Genomic DNA, 13739 nt, shown 5'->3' on the forward strand with positions numbered 1-13739 from the left:
AAGTGTAGCCCCTGACAGGAGACTCTGGCCAATCACAGGGCTTTTTACAGAGAGAGAGAGAGAGAGAGAGAGAGAGAGAGAGAGAGAGAGAGAGAGAGTGAGAGAGAGAGAGAGAGTTGGCTGCTGCCACTAGCTAACTGGCTGCTGACACTAGCTAACTGGCTTCTGACACTAGCTAACTGGCTGCTAACACTAGCTAACTGGCTTCTGACACTAGCTAACTGGCTGCTGACACTAGCTAACTGGCTTCTGACACTAGCTAACTGGCTGCTAACACTAGCTAACTGGCTGCTGGCACAAGCTAACTGGCTTCTTACACTAGCTAACTGNGAAACACTATTTACTTTCTTGCTGAGAGTTAGATGAGAAGGTCGATACGACTGAAATATACATGTGTTTTCAGTACAAAGCTACAGGCAGCAGCCTGGAGCACAATCCTCCTCAGAACTACACGTTGTCGCTTTTACACTTACAGGAAGTGTAGCCCCTGACAGGAGACTCTGGCCAATCACAGGGCTTTTCACACAGAGAGAGAGAGAGAGAGTAGGAGAGAGAGAGAGAGCTGGCTGCTGCCACTAGCTAACTGGCTTCTTACACTAGCCAACTGGCTGCTGACACTAGCTAACTGGCTGCTGACACTAGCTAACTGGCTTCTTACACTAGCTAACTGGCTGCTGACACTAGCTAACTGGCTGCTAACACTAGCTAACTGGCTTCTTACACTAGCTAACTGGCTGCTCACACTAGCTAACTGGCTGCTCACACTAGCTAACTGGCTGCTAACACTAGCTAACTGGCTGCTGGCACAAGCTAACTGGCTGCTGGCACAAGCTAACTGGTTGCTGGCACAAGCTAACTGGTTGCTGGCACTAGCTAACTGGCTTCTTACACTAGCTAACTGGCTGCTCACACTAGCTAACTGGCTGCTAACACTAGCTAACTGGCTGCTCACACTAGCTAACTGGCTGCTGACACTAGCTAACTGGCTGCTGGCACAAGCTAACTGGCTGCTGGCACTAGCTTCATATTTAGCATACAGACGTGAGTGGCAAACGATCTTCTCTTCCAACTTGAGGCAAGGAAGCAAACAAACATATTTCCCAGACTATTCTTTGAATTTGTTTGGAGGAGTTTTTTTTAGCATCAAGCTCCTCCGTGTCAGAGAAATAATCTTCCTTTGCTAAACAACATGACAAATGAGCTATTTGAGGTATTTTGCGCAGAAGTTAGCTGAGTGATGGAACCTCTATGCAGCCTAACCATATAGCCTAGATCACATAATATAAACAATGTTGATTATGGTTGTTTTAATAAATATACAACTCCCGACCAGCCCCAAAACCAAAGCACCGTCTCTTAAACCCCCCCCCCCCGCCCACCACCACCCCAAACAACAAAGCTGGGCAACACATTTTTAAAGAGCAATGGAAATAAGCTTCAGGACTGGTCGAGAAGAAACAGGTAACGAACGCACCTGCAGGGAGGAACAAAAATGGAAAGAAATAATGTTTTTACTCTCACTATAGATGATGTCCCATCAATCCAGAACATATCTAGTACATTCATTGTCACCTCTTTGCTATTTATCCTAGCCAGCTGAGGTACACCTAACACTGCTTTTGCTAGACATAAACCACCTCGGATTCCCCTCTCAGATCTTAGTGCTTTTCGTCAAGATATCTTGAGGTACTGTACAATTCACAAACGCTTTCCTGAGTTTTGTTTGTTACGTTTGTTTGTTTGTTTGTTTGTTTGTTTGTTTGTTTTGCAGACACAGGATCAGGAGAGATGAGTGTGAGTAAGGGCCCAGACTACCGCCGCTCTGATGGATTACTGCTCTTAGCAAGACAATACAGAATTGATTGACCACCGGCAATGGCGCCTGTCAATCTGTTGTTCAGACTCACTGCTGAAGTTTTAAAGCTCTTAATAATCATCAGCTCATGCCATGAATGTAGATTGTGAGGCAAGGAAAGAAAGAAAATCAGAAAGCACCACTTCAGGCACTTGGATAGCCAAAGTAAATCTCAAGAACAACAACAGAACGATATATACACAGACACTGGGGCATCTTTCCTCTGAAGCCAACTTGCTTGCAATGTGTAAACAATGCCTGGCTTTCTGGAGTGTCAAGCATTCAAATTAAAACTCTTGCTCATTAACCGCAAAACTGCCAGTTGTCTCGTCAGACCAGGTCTCTCGGAGCGTCTCAAGCTGCTTGTGAGAACTCGGTGGGCTTGCGTCGGCCTTTGCGTGCCTTCCCCTCCAGCACAATGCTTCTGCCCTGAGGAAAGGAATTGTGGATGCCTCTTTTTCTCAAGGGCGGAATCTATCTTTTCACTGGCTGCAGCCGAACATTTTGTTCCACTCAGTGTACGTGTCAATCTCTTTCTGTGATATACTGGCTTGGAATTTACAAAAGACACTCTCAAAGTCCTGGTAGGTGAGGGGCCTTATCTGTCCCCTGGGCATCATACCTGTCATGTCCATGCCCTGTGCAGAGACGTGTAACAGACCTACAAGGGCTTCCTGGCAGAGTCTGGCCAGATCCAGTCCGGAGAAACCCTCTGTACGCTGGACCAGCAGCGCCAGCTCCTCCTCGCTCACGCAGTACTTGTGCTGAGACTGGGCCAGGAGCTGGTTCACCATCTGGTGTCTGGCTGCGCTGTCCGGCAGGGGCACCAGGACCCTCCGAGAAAAGTACCTGCGCAGCCCTTCGTCCATGTCCTGGGGTCTGCTTGTGGAGCAGACCACCAACACTTGGTTGCCCGCGTCCTCGCCGGAGCCCAGGAGAAGCGAGTCCAGCTGGGCGAGGAGCTCCCCCTTCAGCCGGTTGATGGGACTCTCTTCACTGAGGTGGGCCGACAGCAGCATGTCAACCTCGCTGATGAAGAGCACTGAGGGCTGCCGGCAGCGCGCCACCAGGAAGGACGCTCGGATTATTTTTTCTCCATCCGCCAGCCACTTGGTGGCCAACGTGGACCCGCTGAGCTGAAGGAACGGCGCCCCCAGCTGGCTGGCCAGGCAGCGACCCAGCAACGTCCTGCCACTGCCCCTGGGGCCAAACAGCAACACGCACCGAGGGGCCGGTCCTAAACTGCTGAACATGTCCGGGCGGAGGATGGGCCACAGCACCTCCTCCTTCAGAGTCGCCTTGGCCAGTTCTAGACCTGCAATGTCACTCCAGTCCACGGGGGGGCCCTGCTGAACGATTTCAGAGGTAACCATGTCGAGGAGGTGAGGGTCACTGGTTTTTAACTGCTCTTCTGCAGGCCGGGAGGAGGACGTGGACGAGGAGGAGGTAGGCCCTGGCGCTGAGTGGGAGAGGTGGAGGCGGTGATCGTCAGCACCTTGCTCACTGAGGGAGGGGGAGGTGAAGCTGGCGAGGGAGTCTGCTGAGCGGGAACCCCCCAGGGTGGAGGAGACATACGCCGGAGGAGTGAGCGGCCCACCTGCTGCCTGGCTGCTGTACTTCCTCTGCTGCTCTGACGACATGGTGGACTGTTTCTGAGGATTAAAAGACGACTTCTCCGCACTCCTGTCGAAGCCGCCGCCACCGCCGCCGCCGCTGTTGGAGCCTCCGTTTGCACTGCTGCTGTCCGCCACCCGGTACATGGGGCTCTCGGCGGAGCTCCGAGCCTGACCGTAGCCGAAGTTACCGTAGGAGGAGTCTATCTCTCCTTGGCCTGTCATGTAGAAGGCCTTCCTCTTCAGGGAGTTGGAGGAGCTACTGCTGAGGGGGGTCGGGGCGATGGGGGTCAGGTTGTGGCTCTGGTATGGGTATCCAGGTAAAGCAGAAGACGGGGGAAGGGGTGTCGGTGCAGCGATGCCTGAGGGGAGGTATGAGGATGGAGGGGGTGCTCCCCCAGGGCTGTATCCTGGCCCGACTGAGCTCTGAGCTGGGTAGCCTGCTGGGGGGTAATTATAACTGGACAAGTTGGGGGAGCCTCCGTTGTAAGCTGGGACTAAAGTGGGGTGGGAGGGCGGCGGAGGAGGTGGCTGCAGGAGCCCGGAGCTGTGCAGTGGGGAGGGAAGAGCTGGGGTGGGGGCGGACTGCGAGCTGTAACTACTGTGCAAGTAGGAGCCGCTGTACGCCGGGCCGTATTCCTGAGAGGGCATGGAGGAGGAGTGGAGGGCGGTGGCAGTGTGGCTCCCACAGCTGCTGCTGGAGTAGCTGGGCTCACTCAGGGTGCTGGAGGCCAGGCCCGGGGAGCTGCACATGCCCGACACCACCTCCGACGCCGCCGCCACCCCTCCTTTTCTCACCGAAACCCCCTCGGGGATGCAGCTCATGGGGTAGACGCCGTCCTGCCAGGGCTCCGATTCGCCTTTCCGTCCGTTCATCACCCCGGGAGCCTCCGAGTACGAGCCCGGCATCTCCAAAATACCCGAGTACTTCTCGGCATACTTCTTGAGCAGGTTGGAGGCGGTGAGGGCGGAGATGTCGTCGTTGGCCCAGGCGTACTGGTAGGCGGTGGAGCGCTGCAGGTGGCCGGGCAACGCCCTGTAGGCCTCAGCCTTGTGGGCTGGCGAGCGCGTGGTGGAGGAGATGTCGAAATGCTGTTCGGCCCACTGGCTGTGCTCGGGGGTCCACTGCATCTTTAAGCCTGGGGGACGGAACAGACAAAAGACAAGCGGGTGAACACACCGACGTATTTAAACTGCGATTCAAATTAAAACCTTCACATGAGCAGCACGATTCATTTTCCTTCCTGATATTCATCATGAGAGGGTTTTGTGTCAAACTAGACATGAATCTGTAATTTCTCCACATCGTGCGGAGGAGGGCAGAGTGTGTGTCGGCAGGTGTGGTGTGCTACAGAGGGATGGTGGCGGGGCTGGTTACGGCAGCCTAATGCACCCCGGCCAGACCAATAAGACAGAGGCATGGAGGGTCATTCTATAATCCCCGGCTCATCTGAGGTGGCTGGAGATGGGTTTGAAAATGCGCCTCGCCGAGCGCCTCAAAGCAACACACACACACACACACACAACACACACACACGTGCACGAACCCCCCCCCCATCCCCCCTGCACATGCTGCTTTCATCGAACACACACACACATAAAAACACACACACCTCTGCTCAGACACACAGGCGTTTAAAAAAAAAAAAAAAAAAAACTATCTCTGCCTGCACTCAAGCGTGCTGACGTGCACACGCACACACACACGAGCTCACAAGCTCACATCCACTGACCCAGACGGACAAACACAGGCACGCACACAGGAGCTGTAGCGAGCTATGAATTACAACACATTGTGTCTCAAGCTTAGTTCCTGTCTGCACAGCTCCACCTTGACCTCCTCTCTCCACCGTTCTCTTTACCTTTCTGTCTGCATCTCTTCTTCATGCCTCCCTGCCGCCTTGTCTTCCTTCTCACTCTCTCCTCTTTTTCTTCTTTTTTTTTTTGGTCATCCATTTTCCACCTCCCCTCCTCCTGCGAGATCCTTCTTTATTTCTCCTCACCCCCTTTTATTCTGACTCCATCTATTTCGATATATATCTCTTCTTTTCATTCCCTCTCTGCTCTTTCTTCATGGCCACCCCTCTTTTTATTTACTCCCTCTGTGCCTGCTTCACCTCCTCCCCTCCCTCCTTCCTCGCTCCATCTCATCTCAGACACACTCACCTGGCTCTCCCCTTTATTGCCTCGGGAGGCTGGAGAGCCACTGTTTCCTTTAATCCCAGCCAATGCCATCTGCAAACACTGACAGTCACACAGCGACTCCATCGTTGTCTCACTATCAAAGCCGTGGCGCTATCAAAGGCTGGACGGGGCGTAATCACAGCAGCCGCACGGCAGATTGAACCCCGTTTGATTTGACTTAGTGCACACAAATAAAGGATAATATCGGTGTCATTTAGGCTGCTTCCTCTGACTTATTGACTAGCAGTGGATGCATGTAGAGATCCACAGCTGGGGGTCTAGTGAGCAATACCTGCCTCGGAATTGGTTTCTGTGTGGGTTTTGTGCTCGCACAATAAAACCCATTCATGGAGGAGCAAATCTTCTCTCTCTCCCGTCCATTTACGCTGCTGCTGAAAACACAGACATGCACAAAGGAAAAAAAAAAAAAGAAGAAGAAGAAGAAGAAGAAGCAGGCAAGCACAAACACATACACGTTCACACTCTCTTGCTCTCTTTTCCGAGGCCCTGTGTTTGTTTGGTAACAACACAAGGAGGGGAGGGGGGAATCCCCAGACTCCTATTTCCTCTCTGATTCCTCTCTCTAGCCATCTCTCGGCAGACGCCAGTGGCTAATTAGCAGAATGGCGATCTGCTAATTGTGTTAATTTACAACATTTTAGCCGAGGGGAGTCTAGCAGGGGCTGGCAAGCCTGTCACCCTCCCAGTGTACCGAGCGGGGAACGCCTCAGACAAAGAGCTGAGCAGAGGGAAGTTTTGCATTAGCTGGGAGGCTCCTTTAAAACGGAGAATATATTAAGTGGAAACGCAGCAATAAAAGGGCAGTGTTTCAAGGAGAAAATTACAAGTCAGGAAAACTGGACAAAGGAAGAGAAAATGAGGCTTTGGGCTCAACACAGACTTCACAACAGGCTTTCTAATGATCAGTATGTGCGATTATACTGTTTAAACAATACGTCTCCCCGAGTTCAACAGGCAATAAAAACTGGTTATATACAGCAGGGCATTCAGTTCAAATTCAAAGAGTTCAGTTAAGACGACATTTCCTCAAGGTCCAGAACTATGGCTGAACGTTGGCTGAACGTTGGGGGTTGTACAGGGTAATAATGATACTTAAGATGTTTATATATATTCTCTACATAATAATATAATAACTACATGTTCTTTTAGCATTTCAAGGAAGATAACGGCTGTAATAAGTAATAACTACAAAACACAGGGCTTTTGAAATTATAATCAAGTGCTTAATTATACAAAATGAAATAAAAAGTGAAGCTTGACTTTCCAATTTTCTTTTTCATGGTTATCTCCAACCAAACAATCTCAACACATCTTAACCACACAGCTGTAACACGTCCTTTTCCCCTCTTCTATCCGACCTATCCTTAACACCACATGATCCTAAGATGGTATGAACAACAATAATCACTAATTACATGTATATTAAATGTTGGCTTTAGCATTGCACATGAAATCTTTATCGTTTCTACTTCATCTCTTCGGCATCACTAGCTGAGAGGAACGCCACATCTTCAGACATCAGTGCACGCCTTCCCCTGCTAATCTACAGTCCACTCCTCCACCTGATTCAGCTGCAGTCGCTGCACGCCGTGTTTTCATAGCGTCTGGTCTTTGGTTTGCAGACGCCATGAACCTGCCTCGCCGACGCAGGGTCGGTCAACAGCGTGTCTCTAGATTCTGCTGCAGGAATATCCACCGTCACATGTGGCCTACTGAGTAATCGTCCAGTCAGTATCCTAATTAAAGCCCTCCGCTGACGATCAAGGAATTACAACAACGTTGTCAAGTACTTGACCTAATCCGGTGCTGATATTATCAGGAAATGCCATTTTCATAGTACAGGGTGGGGGAGGGGTGAAGTGGTCATTTACAAAATCAGGACACAAAATAATAATTATGAGTTTTGTGATATGACCTGAGAATCTTTCGTTGCCATGACGTGACAAGGAGAAATCTCTGCACTCATCAGTGACCCTGCAGTTTTAAAAGCAGGGTCTTAAAATATTCAAAATAAACTTTAATTGAATATCAACATTTATTTATATTCTTTGCACTGATGCCAATATCTCCGGGGTTTAATAAACAGCCAACAAACTGAAAGACTTTCTTTTCCTGCACAGATTACTGGATCAGCCTCAAACACTTAGTGAAGTGAATTCTGTCTGCAGGTCGTCAGTGAAATGCAACCAGGCAAGATTCTTGACAAGAGTGACGACATTGCGAAATAAGGTTGTTCCCAGATCATTATTAGTTGATTTAACACATGAAAAAAAGAAAAAAGCTGCTGATGGACGACAGAGAGATGAAGGAGGAGGAGGAGGAGGAGGAGGAGGAGGTCAGAAAGCAAGCGAGGAGGAAGATGAGGGAAGAAAACAGTAGAAAGGGGGAGAAAGGGAAGAGAAAAATAAGAGAACACACCAAGCTTTGTGATTTACAAACTATTCCCTCCACAGAGTTTGACACTCCATCAAACTCCGATATGTCCTCCATTTAAAGAAACATGAATCTTTCTAATTCCATCATTAATAAAGATAACTTATATAAAAGAGTGTGTCAGGCTCCATCAGGGCTTTCATCTCTTCTATAATGAGGTTAATGCAGAGACGCAGTGATTACCCCTGCAATGCAAATGAAGGCCAAATGATAACTTGCACTATTTAAATAAGGTAATAGCGATTACTCTACGTTATTCAAATGAGGACAGATGCTTTGAACTGAGCGCTTTGAACTCGCTGCTCCTTCTCCAAAACATATGGAAGCGATGGAGGAGGATTGACTTTGGTATCATTCAGGATGTAGCCTCTAATTCAATGTGATGTAAACCAAGGGCAACGAGCAAAGCAAAGTCGCTGATAATGTGGAGGTGCATGATGGACGGAGCTGAAAAGAGTAGTCAAGGCAGCTTGACTTACTGCACCCCTTTATTCACTTCGTAAGACCTTCAAAGTCGCTGCGAAGTCCTTCAATTCACCGTCCACGTGAAAGACCGGGACGTACAACCGCCGTGGATCAAAGTCAACACAATATCCAGCAGTGTTCTTCTTTGGTGGTATTACTGTCGCACTGGGAGTAAGAGAAGCAAGAGGCGTGTTCACTGAAGACGTGAAGTGAGACGTGGCTATCGGCCTGGCTAACATCCAACGCAAGAAACAACCATAAGGATCCCAATTTGAAGCAGAAACCTCAATAACAAAGGCAGAGTTTGTTTAGATTCTCAGTCATCAAGGTCATAGTCCTCCAAAAACAGTAGAATGAAGTTGTATTAATTAACACCCAGTTGTATTAATAAGTCATCAGGTTTTGTTACTTACAGATCTACTAGAAATTCTGCGGCTTTGAAACCTCTCAAGTTTGTCCAAGGTTCACTCTCGTTTCACCTCCGTCTGCACAGTTGTTCTGTTCTCCGCTAACCCTAGAAAGCTACCGATAGCTAGCAGAGGAAACAAAAGCTAACCTTCTTACCATTCGGGCTGCCCAATGGCAGCGACACTTCCTTTGTGCCGTAAATGAAACCTTCATGTTTCTGCAACATTTCGTACCTGGTGGCGGTGAAAGCGAGGCGCGTAGGGAACCAATCTAAAAGCGAATGGTTTCATTATTCTATATTCATTACATTGTCCAATCAATATTTTCGTCATTATGATAAGTTAAAGCAAAAATACTTGTCTACTGCCACTTTAATAAAAACATCAACTACTCTGAATGCCACTCATTCATTTCCAAAAACTTTCAAGGCCCTTTTCTTATTTCAAATATGAAAAGAATTCTGTTACTTGTGGAGCCCAATTTGCCTGAGCTTTAATACTGGAATTAGTCTGTTTTGGGTGCAACAGCCTTCGGCAGGGTTACAGGATACCGTGCACAGACAATACAGTTAAAAGCTTTGTCCAAATTTTCCTAAAGAGTAGTTGAATTCTGTCCATTCATTCAGTTATTTCTGATTATAGCTCCTAGCAAGGCTGCAGGATATTTGATTTTGTCCACAATGGGTTTTTGAAGCCTGAGGGATATTTACAAAGAACATGGATGGACACATGCAGTAAAATGTTTGAGTTAAAAAAAAGAGAAAAGAAAAGAAAAAGAAAGCAAGAGATGTGTGTGTGTTTGTGCTGCAGTGAAAGAGGGAGGGAGAGAGATCGTGCACTCAGCTGAAACAACATCCAACAGAAATCTTCTCCACCTTCTGAAGTGTCAAGTCTGCCAGCACTATGTTTTTTTTTTTTTCCTCCCTCCAGCCTCCACATAGAGAAGCCTAATCATTCTCATTACACTCGGCGTCCATCTGCATCAACAGAGCTGCCTATTACTGTGTGTGTGTGTATGTGCAGTAAACAGCTCTTTAGAGAGAGCTAATGAGCTCTTTTAAGTCTGTCCGCCGTGTGATTCTGCAAGCGGGGTGTCAGAGCAAACTGCCCATTTTGGTAACGTCATAATTAAGCCGTGTGAGTGTAGGGAAGAGATGCCACACACACACACACACACACACACACACACACACACACACACACGTATATGTTCTGAGATAAGACGTACAAATGTGTGCGGCCTTCTTCGTCTCTGTACCATAAACAGACACTGAAGACCTTCAAAAACAAACTACCATGTCACATCTGTCAGAAATCTGTTCCAGTCTCTCCAAAGAAGAAGAAGAAAAACAAAAAGAAGAAGAAGAAGAAGAAGGAGGAGGAGGAGGAGGAGGAGGAGCTGAAATGACAAGCGATAACTTCATCAAGAGAGACCTGTTTCCACACACCACCGGGGAAATCTAACCAAGCAGTTATTCACATCCTTCTCAAATACACCAGAGGGCATCTTTTAACCTCTTAACTGCTGCACGACAAACCTGAATATGCAGCTATTGTTTTATTGTGTGTGTGTGTGTGTGTGTGTGTGTGTGTGTGTGTGTGTTTGACAACCTCCGGACCACCTTGTTAATGAGTCCAGCACACTGTGACTAAGCCACGGGCGATGCTGTATTGGCACACAACCTACAGTAGAGAGTCAAATAATGTGATTAGGTCCTCCAAAAGGCAATTAATTATGAAATTAGTCATGAGCTTGTGTCTCACACACACACACACACACACACACACACACACAATCAGAACTCTCTCTGTGTGGGTGAATTTGTGTGTAATGTGGAGCAACAGTTGCAGGATAAAAATGGAAAATAAATGATCTGTTCATTAAGAAACGACATAAAAACGAATAAACAAGATAATGTGTGTTAAACTAAATTTCTCTCTCACCCCATGTGAGGCAACAAAACTGCCCCCCCCCCTCCCCCTCCCCAAGCCAGACGACTCCTCTGAAAATAACCAACAAGCCCGACTCCACGTCTTTGAAGCCCTCAGTTCAAGCTGAGCCGCAGCTTACCATTACAATGACTAGTCTGTCGCAAAGCAACAACAATAACAACAACAGCGGCGGCGGCGGCAGATAAGGGAGTAAACAGAGCGAGTTCAAAGTCTGACGGCGAGCAGTGACCGGGAGAGATGAGCTGTCACTAACTCAAAGACAGTAAGGGTGAGGGGGGGCTGCTGTAAAGATGACAGCTCAGAGCTGCGATATAAGGATATCTGACAAATGACGGCGTCTTTAAAAAAAAATAAATCAAATATTCATTGTAATGTGTGATCTGTGACCTCGTCGTCTTCTGCAGCTCCGACCATCAAACTCTGAGTAAAAACAAAAAAAAAACAAAACAAACTCATCTTTCTGGCTTTTTAAAATATTACAGTATATTTAATGAAGACTAAATTTAGCTGGCAGGAGAAACCAGACTTTAACTGTGATAAATCTCTAACTAAATTCCAGAGGCATATCATCGCCGCCCTTGCCCGCCAGTATCAGATCTTCCTTAGAGCTGGATAAATTGACACTGTCTAAATTTCCTTTCACTAGACAGACTGTTGAATGGGTGGGTTAAATGGGTAGGGCGCAGTTAAACAAATGCTCCGGATCAAGGAAATTGTGCGTGGCTTCTTTTGTCATTCAGAGAGGAAATTGAGAGATATTCGGCGGGGGCTTGGAGCTGCTAACGCATGGCATTCATCTATAATGCACTCGGCCTGTCCGTCAGCTACTCCATTTCCTGTGACTAGCGCAGCGTGCCTAATCACCCGGCTCGACGCGGGGTTCCTTCCTCAAAGACAGCCCGGCGTACACACACTATAACACACACACACACACACACACACATACACACGCAGGACACACCAACATGCATAGAAGCATCAGGCCCGCTGAGGCAAACAGATTATTCTTATCTGCCGAACAAAACATCTGTAAAGACTCTCACCACCACTGCGCTCTAACAGTGTCACAACCCCAACAGCATCTCCACATCTCCTCTTTCATCACTCGCAAAAAGAAAACCTCTCACAGCACACACACGTCAGCAGCTCACAGTGTGTGTGTGTGTGTGTGTGTGTGTGTGGCTGATAAACTGGATGACACACACCTGACTGGTGGGAAGTCATGTGATCGCTGACTTGAGGAAGCTTCTGTTTTCGTTCGTGTCATATGATTCTCATCAAGTTAAAAATCCACATTAAGCAAACGAGCGTCTGAGGAAGTGAATGTGTCTGTGTTTAAACTGATTAATTATCTTCATCAAGCTAATAAATCTTATTTATAATCTATAAATCTTTAACAAACCCAGATAATGTAAGTTTATTCATGTAAATAAACTGAATAAATCTTAATCACTAACACATTAAACATTAACTTATTGCAGCCGTTACACAACAAAACCTATTACACATCAATTACACCTTGTTATTTATTATTTTGCTAATTCAATAAATCATTGATTAGTTTGTTTTTACTCTATAAAGCACCAATAAACTATTTATTGACTTAATAAAGACTTTAGTAATCTATAAAACTTTAATAAGGAATTCATTATTAAGTTGTTACTAATGTCTTTATGAAGTTAATAAATCTTATTCATTCTTATTTCTGATCTATAAAGCATTAAAAATCATTAGTAACAATTTAAAAGCCCCTGATAATCCAAGTTTATTAACAGTTTATTAAGTTAATAAAACTCAGACTTAGACATAGTTTATTACGGGTGTTAGCTGTTATCATATAAAATCATTAATCAACCCTTATTACTGATCATTACTAATCTATAAATATAATGAAGCCATTAATAAGTTTGTTCCTACAGTTCCTTTGTTCATTTAATAAATGATTAGTTAATGTTATTGGTCATTAAAGCAGTAATAAACTATTCAGGCATCAGTAATGACCTATAATGTAATAATAAGCATACTTTATTAATGATTTATAAGTAATTAAACAACGTTAACTTATTAAAGAGCTTACAACTTACAAGCCCTTAATGAATCACACTATATTAAGTCAATCAACTTCATAAATAAGCCGTTAGTAACAACTAATAAACTCTTAATAAAGCATGTGTTTAGGGATCAAACAGGCGCTAATACTAAAACATAATAAATCATTTACTATAATTATAAAAACTAATCCTGAAACATTAGCAGGTGGCATCAGCTCAACACAAGCTGCAGTTACTGAAGTAAATCTGTGTTTACGTCGTCCGGCGCCGGTGTCAGTTAAAGCTGCACTGTCGCACATCTGCATCCACATCCAAACAGCTGCTGCAGCCTCCACCTCGGGTGCAGTCAACAGGATCTTACAGCGCGGCCCCCGAGGTTAACATGGGGCCACACACTATCAATACTCCTCTGACGCCCGGATCCATACCTGTGAACCAGCAGCACTTTGTTTACCTGTGTGTTCAGTAATTAAAATAGATTTCTGAGAGGAGGCCTAATCCTTGTAGAAATGACATTGATCCGGCACCAATGCAACAGAGCTGTGCTGAGATCCTGCTGCTTTTTTCCCCCCCTCCATACAAGCTGTGTCGAGGGCGCCCAATCTCCAACCCCCACCCTCCTTCCTCCTCGATTGAAACTTTGGAAAGTCCTCGACATGAAGGACGTCATTTAGGGCCAGGCGGGGAGGAGAGAGGGGGAGGGGAGGGGGGGATGCAGTAGAGAGGTGGCAGGTGGAGATAATAGAAAGGAAGCCTC

At 46.5% G+C, this 13739-nt stretch overlaps 1 protein-coding gene across 1 annotated transcript; it reads right to left on the reverse strand.

The window, feature by feature from the left end:
- Positions 1-2337: 2337 nt before the first annotated feature.
- On the reverse strand, positions 2338-4599 carry LOC111222769 (fidgetin-like). The gene has a single exon (XM_022746610.1). It carries the CDS (start codon positions 4597-4599, stop codon positions 2338-2340), a length of 2262 nt encoding a protein of 753 aa, XP_022602331.1.
- Between the last annotated feature and the right edge of the window lie 9140 nt (positions 4600-13739).

Source organism: Seriola dumerili, unplaced genomic scaffold, assembly GCF_002260705.1.
Source record: "Seriola dumerili isolate Sdu_G_001 unplaced genomic scaffold, Sdu_1.0 BDQW01000105.1, whole genome shotgun sequence".
Taxonomy (NCBI): Eukaryota; Metazoa; Chordata; class Actinopteri; order Carangiformes; family Carangidae; genus Seriola; species Seriola dumerili.

What these genes read in the sequence shown, in the direction of transcription:
- LOC111222769 (XM_022746610.1), bottom strand. Translation starts at nt 4,599, where the DNA reads ATGCAGTGGACCCCCGAGCACAGCCAGTGGGCCGAACAGCATTTCGAC.